The 17,747-nt window shown below is 38.9% G+C and overlaps 1 protein-coding gene across 4 annotated transcripts in view; it reads right to left on the reverse strand.

Moving 5' to 3' along the window:
- Window positions 1–229: 229 nt before the first annotated feature.
- PPP1R21 (protein phosphatase 1 regulatory subunit 21) overlaps window positions 230–17,747 on the reverse strand; it is a 61,825-nt gene continuing 44,307 nt past the window's right edge. For 2 of the 4 annotated variants that reach the window (XR_014710837.1, XR_014710838.1), the window contains exons 17-23: window positions 16,477–16,713; window positions 12,699–12,734; window positions 9,152–9,268; window positions 7,714–7,812; window positions 4,044–4,169; window positions 3,335–3,494; window positions 230–858 (exon numbers count right to left, since the gene is read on the reverse strand). Coding sequence is in view for 1 of the 4 variants with exons in the window: in XM_084623295.1 (XP_084479421.1) it covers window positions 829–858; window positions 4,044–4,169; window positions 7,714–7,812; window positions 9,152–9,268; window positions 12,699–12,734; window positions 16,477–16,713 (645 nt within the window). In the remaining 3 variants the exon portion in view is untranslated. Of the gene's footprint in view, window positions 859–3,334; window positions 3,495–4,043; window positions 4,170–5,304; window positions 5,467–7,713; window positions 7,813–9,151; window positions 9,269–12,698; window positions 12,735–16,476; window positions 16,714–17,747 lie in introns of those variants that run through there. The other 2 variants (XM_084623295.1, XR_014710839.1) reach the window with 2 other exon arrangements.

Consider the following 17,747-nt stretch of genomic DNA (forward strand, 5'->3'; position numbering starts at 1 on the left):
AAAAATCTTTGTTCCTTTACAACATTTTATGCTCATTTTTTGCTCTAGATTTTACAAGCAAATTTTTATACCAGCACATTTTAAAATACAAACAAAATTCCCCAACAAGTCTTTAATGCAGTTTCATGAGCACTTCTTGATTGAGCTACTTGTCCTCTCGAGTTCAAAATCCAAGTACGAGAAACTGAAGTTTCCAATATTGCATATACCCCAAACAAGACTGAGCCAGTTCACTTTAAGTTTGAGTTTATTGACATCAGCTTCCCTAAGCAACCATCCCAACTAATTCAGAAGATATGAGAACAGGAGGTAACAATAAATTTACACAAAATGCACACCTTGCATGGCCAGAAACGTTACATTTTCAAATCAATCTGGATACTTTTTTTTTTTTTTTTTAAAAGAACAGCAAAGAATGGCATGTATGAATGCTGACAGTTTAAACATTTTATCCAGAAACACACTTCCGCACGGATACCAAGTTTAACCCATATTTTGAATTTGAAAATATACATAAACTTTATTAGATTACATTAAAATCTAATTTCAAAAAGTGCACAGTAAAAACAACCTAAGGGAATTCTGATGCAAGTTAATCATGGAGTGAAAATTCTTTGTTTTAACTGTCAACATTAAATTTTGTCTGTTTTACTGGTTACAAGTTCTAAACGTGTCAAATTCATATATGGCACCAAATGACTTATTACTAGGTCAAAACCATCTCTGTTTCCTTTTAAGAGCTAGCTCAAGAGGGTGACATTGAATTTTCAGCATCTACAATTCTGTGTAGCAGTAGCAACATCCGAAAGACAGTTGATTGACCGTAAACTACCGACTTTTGTTCTTTCTGGAATTTCCCTGTAGTGAAAAACAAATAATGCACGGGAGAACATAATTCATATGAAAATAACAAACAGGAGCAAATCTGATGCCTAAATCACTACCTATACAGAGAAAACATTACAAAAGAAAATGAAACATAGGAGAAAAAAAGTCATTAAATTTCAAAGAGAAAGAAGAAAAGAAAGCTTCTGTATTTAAAATTTTGTATCTACTCTATAAATTCCCATTACACTTGTTATAACTGAGGGAAGAAAGGATTACAGCTTTCATAGTCATCAAAACCACAAATATTTTATTCTAATTAAAAGCTAGAAGAAAGGCACTGGAATTGTGTCCATGTTCTCAGGATTATACCATTATTCAAATGCTGTGAAGGCAAGTGAGTTTTTACCAGTAAATGGTACTTGTTTCTAATAAAAACCGTACAGGATAATTATCCAAAGGAATAAATACTGGGAATTATTTTGTATCAATTTTTCTTAAGAAAACAGCGACCTTATCATATTTTAGCTGGTTTTAAACAGGATATTTACAGCACAGTCTGGAGAAGAGTTCTAAATGTATCATTTTCCATTAATAGGATGTCAGTAATTTCAAAATGCATGTCTATTTGCAGGAGTTCATAATTTAATTGTTTTAATTGTTTTAAGCAGAACTGGTTAAATGTTGGCACAGAGTTTGATGCTTTGTTATTTCTTGCTGCTTTGACTGGGAAACAAAACCCTCCCCAAATGTATAACTTTCACTTTGGCATGCTTCCATATTTAAAAGGGCCTCATTTTAAGTGAAATTGTCAAGTTACTGCTTGAGGACCTATGGTTATGGGGGAAGGAGGGTGTTCTTTACTTTTCAAATGTTTCAGACATTGTTATTTTAATAAGCAAATTACAGCATTTGTGCAGTGACTATTTTCCACAGGGATTTTTTAAAGTTATAAAATGGCACAAATAGTCTCCACGAAAGGAGAGACAACCAAGAGGGCATCCCTGTGCTTCTGTATTATGATGGTATTATGACTTCAGATCCTATTAAAGTAACATTGTTAAAGGGACACTATTGTTACAATTTATATTTAAAACAGATTTACCTGTATTAACAGTGAGATCTTAGATAAATTAAAATAGCTTAAGTTCATTTTAGATCTGTTTTGTACTTTTTGCTCAGCAGACTAATTTTATTTTTGTTTTAGATTGAAATGGATTAAAATCTCACTTTCTGGTATTTAGACTACAGACCGGTCAGCCTCATCTCTCTCCCCGAAAAAAATCACGGAGCAGGTCCTCAAGGAATCCATTTTGAAGCACTTGGAGGAGAGGAAGGTAATCAGGAACAGTCAACATGGGCAAGGGCAAGTCATGCCTGACCAACCTGATTGCCTCCTATGATGAGATAATTGGTCCTGTGGATATGAGGAAAGCGGTGGACATGATATACCTTGACTTTAGCAAAGCTTTTGATAAGTCTCCCACAGTATTCTTGCCAGCAAGTTAAAGTAGTATGGATTGGATGAATGGACTATAAGGCGGATAGAAAGCTGGCTAGATTGTCAGGCTCAATGGGCAGTGATCAACGGCTTGATGTCTAGCTGGCAGCCGGTATCAAGCAGAGTACCCCAGGGGTTGGTCCTCGGGCCGGTTTTCTTCAACATCTTTATTAATGATCTGGATGATGGGATGGATTGCACCCTCAGCAAGTTTGCAGATGATACTAAGCTGGGGGGAGAGGTAGATATGCTGGAGGGTAGGGATAGGGTCTAGAGTGACCTAGAGAAATTGGAGGATTGGGCCAAAAGAAATCTGATGAGGTTCAATAAGGACAAATGCAGAATCCTACACTGAGAACAGAAGAATCCCGTGCACCGCTACAGGCTGGGGACTGACTGGCTAAGGAGCAATTCTGCAGAAAAGGACCTGGGGATTACAGTGGACGAGAAGCTAGATATGAATCAGCAGTGTGCCCTTGTTGCCAAGAAGGCTAACGGCATATTGGGCTGCATTAGTAGGAGCACTGCCAGCAGATCGAGGGAAGTGATTATTCCCCTCTATTTGGCACTGGTGAAGCCATATCTGGAGTACTGCATCCAGTTTTGGGCCCCCCATTACAGAAAGGATGTGGACAAATTGGAGAGAGTCCAGCGGAGGGCAACAAAAATGATCAGGGGGCTGGGGCACATGACTTAAAAGGAGAGGCTGAGGGAACTGGGCTTGTTTAGTCTGCAGAAGAGAAGAGTGAGGCAAGGGATTTGATGGCAGCCTTCAACTACTTGAAGAGGGGTTCCAAAGAGGATGGAGCTTGGCTGTTCTCAGTGGTGGCAGATGACCGAACAAGGAGCAATTGCCTCAAGTTGCAGTGGGGGAGGTCTAGGTTGGATATTAGGAAACACTATTTCACTAGGAGGGTGGTGAAGCACTGGAATAGGTTACCTAGTCTAGGTTGGATATTAGGAAACACTATTTCACTAGGAGGGTGGTGAAGCACTGGAATAGGTTACCTAGGGAGGTGGTGGAATGTCCATCCTTGGAGGTTTTTAAGGCCCGGCTTCACAAAGCCCTGGCTGGAATGATTTAGTTGGTGGTGTTGGTTCTGCTTTGAGCAGGGGGCTGGATTAGATGACCTCCTGAGGTCTCTTCCAACCCTAATCTTCTATGATTCTATGTGTGAAAACAATGAGAAACAAGAGCAGTTAACTTTTCAACTGGATCATTGGGATGAGAGAAAGAATAGCAATTTTAACACAATATATTGTAACTATGGAGGAGTGACCATAAAGAATATCCCAAATGAATGCTTACAGTGTGACTCTCTGATCTCCTCCACCTTCCTGATCATCCCTCCATGTGCATTTTTTTTTAACAGTATGTTTTATTTTTAGGTAGCTGAAAAATGGTACTGCTCTTATAAGAAGTCCCCTTTGGAAGCCTAATCTGGTGTGGGGAAGATGTAATAAGCTCTCTACAGTTAAGAGTGCAGGGAACGACAGTTTATAACTACCAGTCATTTCCAGATTCCAAGTTAGGTTCTAAAACTCTCACTCACCTGGATCAGTAGGGATAGGGCTTGAGGTTTTCATGTCAAGTGGCTCAGAATAAAAATGAGCTAGTAACTTCACACTCTACTTGCTACTGCTTATATCACTGCAGCCTGCAGAAACCCAGGCTGCAGACCATGCCCAAAGTAAAATACAACACTTGGTAACTTACCTTACTCATTTTTAGTGTATCAATTTCTTCCCTTTGTTTAGATAAGGTTTCATTCATACTGCATAGATGGTCACTCATCATACTTAGCTGATCTTCATAGCTTCTTTTGGTGGTTGTCAACTCATCCTGTGGAGTGAATGAACAGTAGCTTTCAGCTTTGCCCAATATTACAGTAGCATATTGCTCATGCAGACATGTAAGTTGTCCAACAAAGCTGCTAGGTTGACCAAACGTGTGCGCTTAAGCAATTTCTTTATGGAGAAAAGCAACTATGCAAAATTTTAAATGGAAAAAAGTCTCGGTAGTTTTCTTATCTCTCCCCCACAACTTATTTTATTACACTATTTTATAGATCATCTAACTAAGGGTTTAACAACATGGGACAAAAATCACTGAGGCTAAAACCCAGTTTCCAGCCCAGGTGCAATTGTTTTTATTTATCAAGTTCTGCTTAACATTCAGGACTATATGTTTAAAAATAACTGTGCGCCAGCCAGTATACTTTTTAAAAAAACAACAATTTGTTAGATAACTGTGGATGAATAGTTTGTGTGAGGTTTTTTGGGGAGGTATATGGATCTTTACAGATATGTACTGAGGGTGCACTGTTTTAGAAGAAATTCAGTTTTATAATTATGTCTATTTGCCACCACCAGAGAAATGGTCAAATTTCATCTTACAAGAACTTCACAATGAAAAGAGTTCAGATAAACACTACATAAATCCTGGTCTTGAAAATATACCATGCATAGAAATCCTAATAAACGCAAATAGGTGATCCAAAACCTCCATTAAGAACATGGGAAGATAGAACTGGGCCCTGAAGGACAGTAATATTAAATATCTGTATATACAGAGTCTTCAGTATGGTATCTGAATACGTAAGAAAAGTAACAGTTAAAGATTAAGGACTGCAGGACCATATCCTCTCTCATGCTGAGAATGCTCACTGAATTCAAGGGAACTATCTGTATGGGAGTCTGGGCTGCACAATCATGTCACATCATTAATACCTTGAAATCATACAGTGATTCATTAAGTCACTGGAGAATTTGTGGATAATTTCTATCCTACTGGTCTTGTTTACGGAGATTAGGCATAGTACTAGCAATTTAAAAAAGTTTTGCATCAGAAGTCAAGTACTTTAACAGCTACTAATAAAAGTCTACCATTGTAATCATTACTCCAATGGATGGCAAAATGGCAGTCCACTAGCCATATGCCAAAGAACACTAAATGGGCAGCTAGTTGACAATATTACCATATTGTTCTCCTTTTATATGTGATGTAATCTTCAAGTAGTAGTAAATGAGGACTGCACTAAGTCAAATGGAATTTTATTTAAAAATCTTATCTTGCTGCAGTGAATGCCAAAGATCAATGTAAGGCTGTTTCAGATGTACATCATCAGTTTGACATCAATCTGAAATACACGAAAGATATTTTTATATTTCAGATGTGATAGAGGCATATAAAGTGACATTCAAAAAGCTAAAAGAAAGTATTTTTTCATAGGCGTCACTATCATAAAACTTGTGCAAAGTCACCTTTGCAAGTTTGAGAGAATAAGATGTGCATTACTTATAGAACAAGGTGCATTTAAAAAAAATTATAGCTATGGCCTAATGACTTTAGGAATGTCAATATTAGGACTGGGAACAAGGTGGCATGAAGTATTTCCTAGGGTAACCACAAATGTTAGAGAGCCTATTCTTCTACTCCAGTATTGTCATCATTAACTGAAAGCCTGATAACAGCCACGTGCTTATTATTATTTTAAATCAGTTGCTCTCAACCTTTCCAGACTACTGAACCCCATTCAGGAGTCTGAGTTGTCTTGCGTATCCCCCAAGTTACACCCATTTAAAAATTACTTGCTTACAAAAATCAGACAAAAATACAAAAAAGCATCACAGAACACACTGAAAAATTGCTTACTTTCTTATTTTTAGTATGTAATTACAAAATAAATAAATTGGAATATAAATAGTGTACTTACATCTCAATGTATAGTTTATACTGCTCTATATACAAGTCATTGTCTGTATGAAGTGTTAGTTTGTACTGCCTTCGCTAGTGATTTTTATGTAGCCTGTTGTAAAACTAGGCAAATATCTAGATGAGATGATGTAATCCTAGGAAGACCTCTGAGTACCCTAAGGGGTATGACACATACCTCTGGTTGAGAACCACTGTTTTAAGTGATGGCTACTTACTGTGCTCTCAGTACAAATTCAAGGGATTTAAAGAATTAAAATGTTTCATAGATAATTCATTTATCTTTAATACTTGTATTGAAAAGCGTGGTTACATTGTTCAATGCAAAGGCCTCACATTGCACTACTGAATAGGTCCTGACCATCTCTTGAGTCATGGGTATGTGCGTCCTGCATTGGCAACCCTGACAAACTGTCACCCCCTTTCATGGTTCTATATTACTAGATGGTCTCAATCACAAAGCTGCTTTTTAGTAAAATTGTGAGTTTACTGATGAAGTATCTAAAAAGGGAATTATGGGATTCATTTTACATTCCACATTTCAATTAAGAAGCCTCCCAACTTACCCAATGATAAAGAGGACTATGATGATGTGAAGGAGAAATTAAATGAGATGGTTCAAAGCCAGAAGGAATACTACACAGTGGCAACTGCCACTCATATGGAAAAATAGCTTCCTTCCTCAAACTTTTCCAAGCCAAAAATGTTGGTTTGTTTAAAAAGTAAAGAATCATCTTCTCATTACAGTTAGCACTGGTTTGAACTCACTGAATATAGAGGGGGGTCAGAAAGTTAAACCTCTCTAAGTTCCTGTTTACTTATGTATTTACAATTTTCTCTTTTCTCATTCTCTCAACTATCTTGGTTCAGTTCTCTGGATTTTAAGTGCAAATGGTGCGCGGTGCATTTTCGCAGAGCAGTTTTTCAAGGAACTAAAACTGACACGTCCACAGTCTGATAACCATGGTTAAAAATTACTTATTTTATTAAGTTGCCATGTGGGTTTTATAATAACACACCATCAGTCTTCCAGGGGAAAAAAAAAAGTAAAGGCTGAAATAGTCTTAAAAATCCCAGCTGCTAGGGAGGATGCCCCAATGTACATTTATGATTCTGGGTTTTACTGGGAAAGTGTGAGACGCAGTTACATATATTCACAGCCTCTCTGCTAGCTAAGTTCTTGTATGAAGTGAAATTGACTTTTCTATTTTAAAGCGCTCATTGAGCAAGAGCCCTGTCAATTTCTCCTCTTCAGCCAGCCTATTAAAATGCAGTGTGGCAAGAGGAGAGAAGGGACAGTAGATGCATATACATTATAATGTTTTGCCCCCAGCCAAGCAGCTGGGATTTAACCATAGTTTTGGAAGCAAAAAACAAACAAGGATAATAAAGGGTAAAAGGGACAATATTTGCACGAGATATGTTTACATTAAAATGGTATCTCAGTTACTCTAAGTATTTTCTCTATTTTTTAGAATAGATATACCCCATTTAATACTCAATCTTTGATAATTTTAAACATGTGCATTAGTGGGTTTGGTCTGCAATTCTACTCGCATGCCATGACAGTTTTCACACTTAGCATGGGACGTACATTGGGTTTTATGTTTTTCCACCCACAACTATCTTATGGAGTGTGTCCATCAAATTGCTTAGCTAACATTTCACTTGCCTGTAATCTACTGATGCTTTGACTAGCTAATTTCATCTCCTCCATTAGTGATTCCTTAGACTTCTCAGCTAATGATAATCTTTTGGCAAGCGCTCGGCACTATCAAAGAAAACAAAAATAAATCAGTTAGTCAGGAGAGTATTGTACATAGCAAATTATTTGAGGCAGGGTTTTTTAAAATCTAAATGTTTGGGCCTTTCAAAATGTAAAGTTTTTGGTTTACAGAAATAAGCTTTTATACAAAACTTCACAAGCTAAACACTAATTTAACGTTATAAAAAACTAAAGTTTCAGGTTTTATTTATTTTATAGACAAGCACCTTACATTTTAGCACTATTGGTAGAAAAGAATATCTGAGATCAGAAGGATCTATTAATTTTGTTTGAAGAAAATATAAAAAGAAAAACGAATGAGATCTCAAGATGCCATGCACATGCACATATTGTTTAAATGTCAGTGTGGAAGGATGGTTCTTTCACATTATCTCATTATCTGCCATGCCAATAACAGTTGTGCACATTAAAGCTGACAAAGCAAATCTAACCAAACATGGGGCATGTTCTGCAGGTGTTTCTGGCAAAATTGCTCATCCTACTGAGGAGCATTTATCGGATTCTAAAATTAAATGCAACAAATGCTTGAAAACAGTTCTCAGCTTGCAAAGAAGTCAAGCAAGCCAAATTGTACAACATTCTGCAATTTTTAGGTGAGAGGTTAGTTCTAGTACTTCATTATCAAATTGCTAAATTCTTTGAAATTACTGTAGTTTGTCACATTAAGCCAGGGCAGTGGAACAGCATGCAGGGGCTAGCACCCCTGCAATAGAAATATTGAGTTAACTCGTACATGCCAAGTAGGAAGGCGTGTCAAAACGGGACCCAGAGGGGCTAGAGCGGCCACTGCGGGGACCAGGATTGGGCTGGGGAACAGGGAGCAGCTGCTGCAGTGCAGGGATTGGGTTGGGGAGTGGGACCCAGAGGGGCTGGATAAGGCCCAGGTAGGAACCTCAGTAATCTCCTTCCCAGCCTGGAGCCAGCTTCTCTCCTCTCCTGCCCAAGTCTCAGTATCTCCCCCTGCCCCACCTGGCATTAAGGCAAGGACTTAAATTCAATTCTATATAGTTTGGTAGCTAAACCAGCAATAAAACAGGTGTATAACAACAACCTATATCTAGGCGACTTAAAACCAATGTGCTTTCTTATTACCAAATGCAACTGATTAACAAGTGAGCAATTATTAAAAATTAAGAAACTGATGCAACACACAGCAAATACAGCCTTTTATGAATACTACCCCAAAACCAACCAAACTGCAGGAACAAATTATCGGATAGATTGTCCATGGTGTTTTGGTAGGAGTCTGCCGTTCCCAACATTGATCTATAGAAAGTTCAGAAAGGAGTGACTTTTCAGTACAGAAGATTGACTGGATACTCACCTCAGCATGAAAATGTACTGACTTGCTGTCAGCCAGCTGTAGGAGAGACGTAAGTTCGACTATCCTTGCCATATAGTGATTTTTTATCAAGTCTTCACGGGACTTATCATCTAGAGCCTGAAGAGTGAGAGCTCATGTGATCAAACAATTAACATGACTTTATCTTTACTAGAACTAAAGCCATAACCTAGATCTTTATACAGGAAAAAGTTTTTTTTCTAAGTGGCAAGTTGTCCAAATCGGATAGACTATATATAAAGCATGTAAAATTTGATTGAGCTTGCCACTTCTTAGAGCAGACACATTTATAAAATAAAAGCAGTCTTATCAGATATTGTGCAACACTACTAACTTGAGTCTTCTGAAAAACAATGCTAAAACTCAAGGTTATATTTTATGTAGAGAGTTGAGCAATGAGTAGAATATACAACAGACAATTTACATTAAAGGATTTCTAGTGAGGATGCAAATCCTTGAGGACTACCTACTGTCCCCTTCTCACCACACAATTATCATCTTGGATTCTCCAGCAAAGATGGAATTCTCAAAGATGGCCAGGACATTAGCAGCCCATGGACATTAGGAGCCACATTTTCAAAACTGCATGTGCATTTTCAGAAGTTTGATTAAAGAAATCAGACTTTAAATTTTTGCAGAAATGCCACACTTTCCTGTAGACTACAATGAATTACCAGCTTGGGGCAACTGTCATACTACATTTGCACCCTCTTTCATTTAAGTTTTGAGGTTCACACTAGACAGAGACTTATTTTGAAGAATTCTTATACAGCTAAGTCTAATGGCTTAATATGTCTTTTATAAAGAAACACTCACTGCACTTAAACCCCATCTCATCTTCCAACAGCTTTTACAGTAACCTTACAGTTCATGTTTCAGAGTAGCAGCCGTGTTAGTCTGTATTCGCAAAAAGAAAAGGAGTACTTGTGGCACCTTAGAGATTAACAAATTTATTTGAGCATGAGCTTTCGTGAGCTACAGCTCACTTCATCGGATGCATTCAGTGGAAAAAAACAGTGGGGAGATTTATATACATAGAGAACATGAAACAATGGGTGTTACCATATACACTATAACGAAAGTGATCACTTAAGATGAGCTATTACCAGCAGGAGAACTGGCGGGGGGGTGGGGGTGGGGAAGGACCTTTTATAGTTATAATCAAGGTGGGCCATTTCCAGCAGTTGACATCTGGGGAACAGTGGGGGGGGGGGGAAGAAATAAACATGGGGAAATAGTTTTACTTTGTGTAATGACCCATCCACTCCCAGTCTCTATTCAAGCCTAATAGAGATATTAGGCACATATCACATTGGTAGATGTGCAGGTGAACGAGCCTCTGATCGTGTGGCTGATGTGATTAGGCCCTATGATGGTGTCCCCTGAATACATATCCTTGCAACAAAGCCCGTTGATAACTGTGTCCGCATATGTATTCAGGGGACACCATCATAGGGCCTAATCACATCAGCGCCACTATCAGAGGCTCGTTCACCTGCACATCTACCAATGTGATATATGCCATCATGTGCCAGCAATGCCCCTCTGACATGTACATTGGTCAAACTGGATAGTCTCTATGTAAAAAAATAAATGGACACAAATCAGACGTCAAGAATTATAACATTCAAAAACCAGTCGGAGAACACTTCAATCTCTCTGGTCACTCGATTACAGACCTAAAAGTTGCAATTCTTCAACAAAAAAACTTCAAAAACAGACTCCAACAAGAGACTGCTGAATTTGAATTAGCAAACTGGATACAATTAACTTAGGCTTGAATAGAGACTGGGAGTGGATGGGTCATTACACAAAGTAAAACTATTTCCCCATGTTTATTTACCCCCCCCTCCTTCCCCCCCACTGTTCCCCAGACAGCAACTGCTGGAAATGGCCCACCTTGATTATAACTACAAAAGGTCCCCCGTCCCCCTCCCGCTCTCCTGCTGGTAATAGCTCACCTTAAGTGATCACTCTCTGTACAGTGTGCATGGTAACACCCATTGTTTCATGTTCTCTATGTATATAAATTTCCCCTCTGTATTTTCCACTGAATGCATCTGATGAAGTGAGCTGTAGCTCACGAAAGCTTATGCTCAAATACATTTGTTAGTCTCTAAGGTGCCACAAGTACGCCTTTTCTTCTTACATTTCATGTCAACGGAATTGCTCTCTGAAGGATCACAGAGAGGGGAAAACATTTCATCTTAGCCCAATGTTCATGCTGTGATAAGAAATGCTAACTTTACTTCTTTAGTACCACTAAAACATAACATTTGGTGTGACTGCCAGTCATGTTTTATTTGGTCTAATCACCTGTTGAAATAAAGAATAGTATATTTTTAGGGCACTTAAAATGCATACTAGAGCAGTAAGGAAGAGGTTATCCAGGCAAATTCCCCATAAATTGGACTGAAAGACAAAGGAGAAAGGAAAGGGAAGGAGTTAGGAGAGGCCTATAAATGTGTGGTTTTTTGCTGCTTCAACCCTCCTTTGATTATTAATCAATCTGAGGTTTGGAATCCAGCTCATGTCACTGAAGTACATGAATACAGAGCTACGCTTTCTAAAGCTACAGAGAACTTGATAATTTGAGAGTGTAGCTCACATCTTGTTTAATTCCTTATCTGAACACGTCTGTTGAATAAAACCAGAGCCATAAGCTATTGTCAGAGTTAGATCAAATTGGAGAATGAAGCATGGATTACCACCAATAGGTAAGGCTGCAAGTCTGTCACAGAATCACAGAATATCAGGATTGGAAGGGACCTCAGGAGGTCATCTAGTCCAACCCCCTGCTCAAAGCAGGACCAATCCCCAATTTTTGCCCCAGATCTCTAAATGGCCCCCTCAAGGATTGAACTCACAACCCTGGGTTTAGCAGGCCAATGCTCAAACCACTGAGCTATCCCTCCCTCCCTGTCACGGAGGTCACGGATTCTGTGACTTTCTGGGATCTCCGACTTCTGCAGGCTGCTGGTGTGCCTGACCGCAGGGCTGCCTGAGCACCTTGGGTGGCCCTGAGGCCAGCCGCACCGGGCCCCCCAGTAACAGCAGTGGTCCTGGGCCACTCGTCCCCCACCACCAGCGGCATTCCAGGGCCGCTGACACCCTGCCCCAAGCACCAGCAGGCACCCCAAACACACGCATGTGCGCACACACACACCCTGGCACCAGCGTGCACCCCAGAGCTGCTCCCTCTCCCCACAGAGCCTCCCAGAATAGCCAAGATTTAGTCATGGACAGAACACCAGGCCATGAATTTTTGTTTATTGTCCATGACTTTTACTAAAAAATACCCATGACTAAATCTTAGCCTTACCAATTGGAAATGATGAGTTTCAGATAGTCTTAGGGAAAAGTTATTGCGCAAGAATTCATTCTTACCACATTGTACTAAATTACTCCAGGGGTCTCCAAGTAACTGACAGAGTAACTTGGTTATGCACAAGTTTTAGTACTTTCTGAATTATACATAGTATAAATCTTTATTACATATCATTATATGTAATAAACAGTCATAAAGTACCTCTTCGTTGTCAGTAGTCATGGTCAACATTCCAATCTAGAACAAGGGAGAAAATAAAAAACTCAACTGTAAAACAAGACTCCACTCCACTAGGTCACTTTGACACCTAGTTATAAAGAAAAGCAATAAGGTGATTAAATTTTTTAAATTTAAAATCTCAAAGACTGCTACAAGTTATGAGACTTTGCTCATACATGAGCAATTCGTGAGGGTGCAACACTAAACTAACTTTTTAGAAGTAAAATTTTCTAATTAAATTATACCAGAGTACTAGATGCACAGTATTTACTAATATTTCACAGTGAGAATTTACAAATAGTTACAGTATCCAGGATACTTAAGGATTTTTCCCTTCAGTATAGATAAAGGCTAAACCAAATACTTATGGAAACCTTGTGCAGAGTTATGAAGCTAGCTGCTGACTAGCCAAGGAACTAATGAATTTTTTTAATTTTCCTTTACACAGACCAAGGATCAAGCGAAGAATGATCCCACCTAACATTAGCCAATACTACTAGTGAGACTGATTATCACTGAGAGAGTGATTATCTCTCACAATTTATTGCAAGAAATAGACAAATCAAGTTCCACTGTACTAAGATACTTCCTTAGCGCCTTCTTTAGGTGACAATGAAGTCCATCTTGAATTTCTTAGAACTCCTATTAATATATTTTTTTCTGTGATCTCTCTCATTCAAACAAACTGCCAATGCAATTTGTTGTATGCAGTGTAGTTGTAACTGTCCCGGACCCAGGGTATTAGCGAGACAAGGTGGGTGAAGTCTTTTATTGGACCAACATCTGGTTTCATAATTACTTCATCTTGGAAGTAGTTTCTCTTCTTCCTACTCACTAAGTACTCCATATACAACCATTTTTAAAGTAACATGAAACCACGTTTTCCTCTGCAGCACACAAAATTCTAGGTTTCCTTTTTCACTTCAGTCTGCTTCTGTGTTGTATCCATGACTGAGTCTGTCCACAACTGTAAAGTGGAAATTTGTTAAATTTGTTATTTCTACTGTTAACAAGGCTGACATGCTGGATGAGACTGCTGTGGTAGGTAGGTGGTGAAAATGAAATGAAGAAGTCTATTGATGAATATTTATCACCCAACTCTCCAATAGCAATTATTTCAATTGTCAGCTACTGTTTCCTAATGACGAGAGTTAAACATTGCAGAAATGAGTATTTCTAAACTGTTCCCCTTTACCACTGAGCTAAGTGTTCAAAAGCTGGCATGAGCACAGATAGGCTTATTCTAGGGTGCAAATGCAGTTTAGGAACATACTTTACACAGATAAGGCTGAAGGACAGGGAAAACCAGTGAAACTTGGAGACCGCTATGGAAAAGTAATGAATGCAGAGCTTCTTCCATTTGGGCACAACACAGAGCATGCATCTGCTTAACTTTTTTTAGGGTAACTTTTAAGCCTACTTGTTTGTCCTCTCTTCTATTTTGCAGAGCCCTAGCATCTTGGAGGTTGTTCTCTTGTTGCTTTCCCCATAGTTCTGTCCCAATAAAGATGCACCAGGCCTCCATATCAGATTCCAGAGGATGTTCCTAATTGTTACTTTCTGCTTTTAAACATCTTCTTTAACCCATGCTAACCCAGCTACATAGGAAAGGTTCTTTCTGGCAAAGATAAAGATGGAACTTCTAGAGCCAATGACACACCTTTAAAGAAACTAGAAGGCTCACAGAAATGTTCCCAGAAGCTACAGGCCAAACAAAACTGTGCCTGGAATATATACACATTTACTTATTGTCAGCGTCACATGTCAAAATGTGTGTTTTAAAGGTCATCAAGTTTTAACTTTTTGAACCTCAAACTGTCATTAAATAAATTTTCCATCCCATCATGACACCCTTCAATTTCCCACAACTGAATTTAAATTGATAAAAATGGTTTAAAGAAAGTCAACTGATCTTATAAATTATATTTAAAAAAAACCCCGGAATTCTGCCAAGCCTACTTATCACACATGCTTTATGGGTCTTCATCTTCAAGTAAGTAGTATATCAGTAAAATGCTAGGGCATCCCCCAGAAGTAGCATGCAACCACTTTGCCCAACGGCTGTGGAAAATGGGAAAAGGCTACAGCATTCTGGGCTCACGGGGCTAAAGAAGCGAGCCCAAGATTTACATATGGCTTCTTTAGATGCGGGAATAAGGAATGTGAAATCAAGAGAAGAAGCTGAGACACTGAAAAGAAGAAGAGTGCACATTGCTTGTATCCAAGAGACAAAATGGAGAGGGTCGAAAGGAAGAGTGACCAGCTAATAAAAGTTAGAATAAATATTTAATGTTATATGTGGATGTGTGCCACAGGTCAGTTTTATGATTGAGGAAAAGGAGGAATTCCAGATCAAGATGGACCAAATAAATGAAATACCACAAGCTGAGTATTTGATTATCGGAGCAGATCTCAACAGACATGGGGGAGAACATAGTGAAGGCTATGACAACCATCACAGAGGATGAGGCTTTGGAACCACAAATGAAGCTGCTGAGGACACCTTAGGTTTAGCCAGAATCCATGGCCTGATTGTCAAGAGAGAGGGAGACTTAATTACATAGAGAAGCGGTGCCAACAAGTACCAGATCAAATCACTTCCTGACTAAAGGAAGAGATCTTTTATTATATATATAATTTAAATACCCCAGTTCAGTGTTGGGCCATGATAGCAATGTGGATGCAGATGTTGGAAGCCACATGAAGAGTGCTTGGTATAAATGGACCAAGTTGACAGGAATTCTCTGCAGTAGGAATTTTGTAAGTAAATTAAAGGCCAAAGCGTATAAGATTATGATTAGGCCAGCCCTGAAGCATGGGTCAGAATGCTGGCCAATGAGGAAGAGAAAAACTACTTTACACTGCCAAAATGAGAATACTCAGATGGACGCAGAGCAAGACAAGAGCTGATAGGGTACGCAATAAAATGGTACAAGCAGTGATGCAGGTAGCCACCATTGTGGAAAAGGTCAGGGAGTATTGACTGAGATAGCTATATCATGTGAGATGTTTGCCAGAGAGTACAACAGCTAGTAGTTATGGGACAAAGACCACAAGGAAGACTTAGAAAAAGGTGGCTCAAGACACTGAAGGAGAACATGAGAAAGGTTAATTTCAGCTTGGAAGACACTTGACAAGAATGCTTGGAGATAAAGAACATGAGCCACCGACACTGAACAACAGGACACGCCAAAAGCAAAGAAAGTTAATTCTGTTATAAGTAATCACAGATCCACGTTATTCAATATAACAAATATACATCATCAGTTCAAGGAAGCTATCCTAGTTACAATTTATTAGCAGATCATGAATTTGATATATTACAGGTTAAGCAGCATTTGTATCTTCCAACTATGCTTAAGTAGTCTAAAAATATTGTCTGTAAGAGAAATGTAAATATTTCAGGACAACTCTAAGTAAGTTACCTGTTGCAGGATATCAGCTCTCTAAAAATCAGAATCAAAAGTATACAAAGTCAGTTCTTTACATCTCCTGCCAATGTGACTTTTGTGGACCTGTAAGTAATATTAATGAAGTTGCAGAACAAGACAGGTGTGTCTAAAAAAACCAAAAATACAAAAAACAATCACTAAGGTCTCCACTCTGCAGGAGACATCACCTGTCAACTTGATTTGGACTCAAAACTGCTTTAAATTTAATTTAGATGATTTCATAATTAAAACCTCCAATGATATTGTTCCATTGATCAAACATTACCACACACTGAGAAATAAAAGGATCTGAGGAAAAAGTCACTTACCAGACTCATTCTTTTAACAGGCTCCCTTGAAGTCTTTTTTATGGCTTCTTCCTTCTCTTGTTCAGCTGCATTCAGCAGAACAGAATTTTCTGGCATAGGCTCAATCAACTGTCCACTAAGTGAGCTCTTTAGCTTTTGGTTTTCTTTCTCTAACTTAATTTTGGCTAGCTGGGCCTCAAGCATCCAATGTTCCTTTTCCTGCTCCAGTTTTGCAATCTTCTCCAAACTTTGCTGGACCTTAAGGAAAAGTTAACAGTGTTTGAACTGTAGAATGTGAAGTGTTGGGAATTAAATTAAGAATTACCTGAAGACATATGGTCTAAGTAAACGAATGAGATTAGATGGTACAGCAGGTTAATGCCTAAAGGCCCAAAGTTTTAGGTTTAATATGCTTAGGTCACAAGTAGAATGTGTTTAATTGTTTCAACTGGTCCCTACTGGATAAATGTTCACATCACAATATTTGGCACAATTGGCAATCTTCTATTAAGGGGGATCCAGGGCTAGAATAGCAGAGTAGTTGTAGGTCAGGATTAGAAGAACTGTGTGTGGAAATTTGAACAGCAGCATGCCTGGCTCCAGCCAGCCATTTCACAGCTTTAAGATTTGCGAGCTGATAACAAATATTGCAAAAATAAAGGCAATAAACAAAATACAAATTAAATTTATGGGCTGCAATCCCTCAAGAGCCATAGAAAAATATTTAGTCTTGGAAAATTCCACATACATTTCATTTAAACGCCTCTTCCCTAGTACACTCTAAACAAGATCTTTTCCATTTGTTAAAAGCTCATTAACAACCCACAGATTTCTCTGAACTGATCAGGTAGTTAATATCTAGAGCAGGTGTTCTCAAACTTCATTGCACCACGACACCCTTCTGACAACAAAAATTACTACAAGACCGCAGGAGTGGGGACTGAAGCCTGAGCCTGCCTGAGCCCCGGTGCCCCAGGCCAGGGGGCCAAAGCTGTACCCCAAGGGGTTCAGCCCTGGGGAATGGGGACTGTAACCTGAGCCTCGCCTTCAAGGGCTGAAACCAAAACCTGAGCCCTGCCACCTAGGGCTTCAGCCCCAGCAAGTGTAACACCAGCCATGGCAACTCCATTAAAATGGGGTCGCGACCCACTTTGGGGTCCTGACCCACAGTTTGAGAACTGTTGATCTAATGTGGTTAGCCTCTGCTTTAGCTTGGCCCCAGTCTATCCAAACTTAGCCACTACCTAATCCCTAAAGTTTGACATATACTCAGCATATGGATCTCAAGAGAA

This window comes from Lepidochelys olivacea (genome assembly GCF_965140295.1).
Source record: "Lepidochelys olivacea isolate rLepOli2 genome assembly, chromosome: 3".
NCBI classification, from domain to species: Eukaryota; Metazoa; Chordata; order Testudines; family Cheloniidae; genus Lepidochelys; species Lepidochelys olivacea.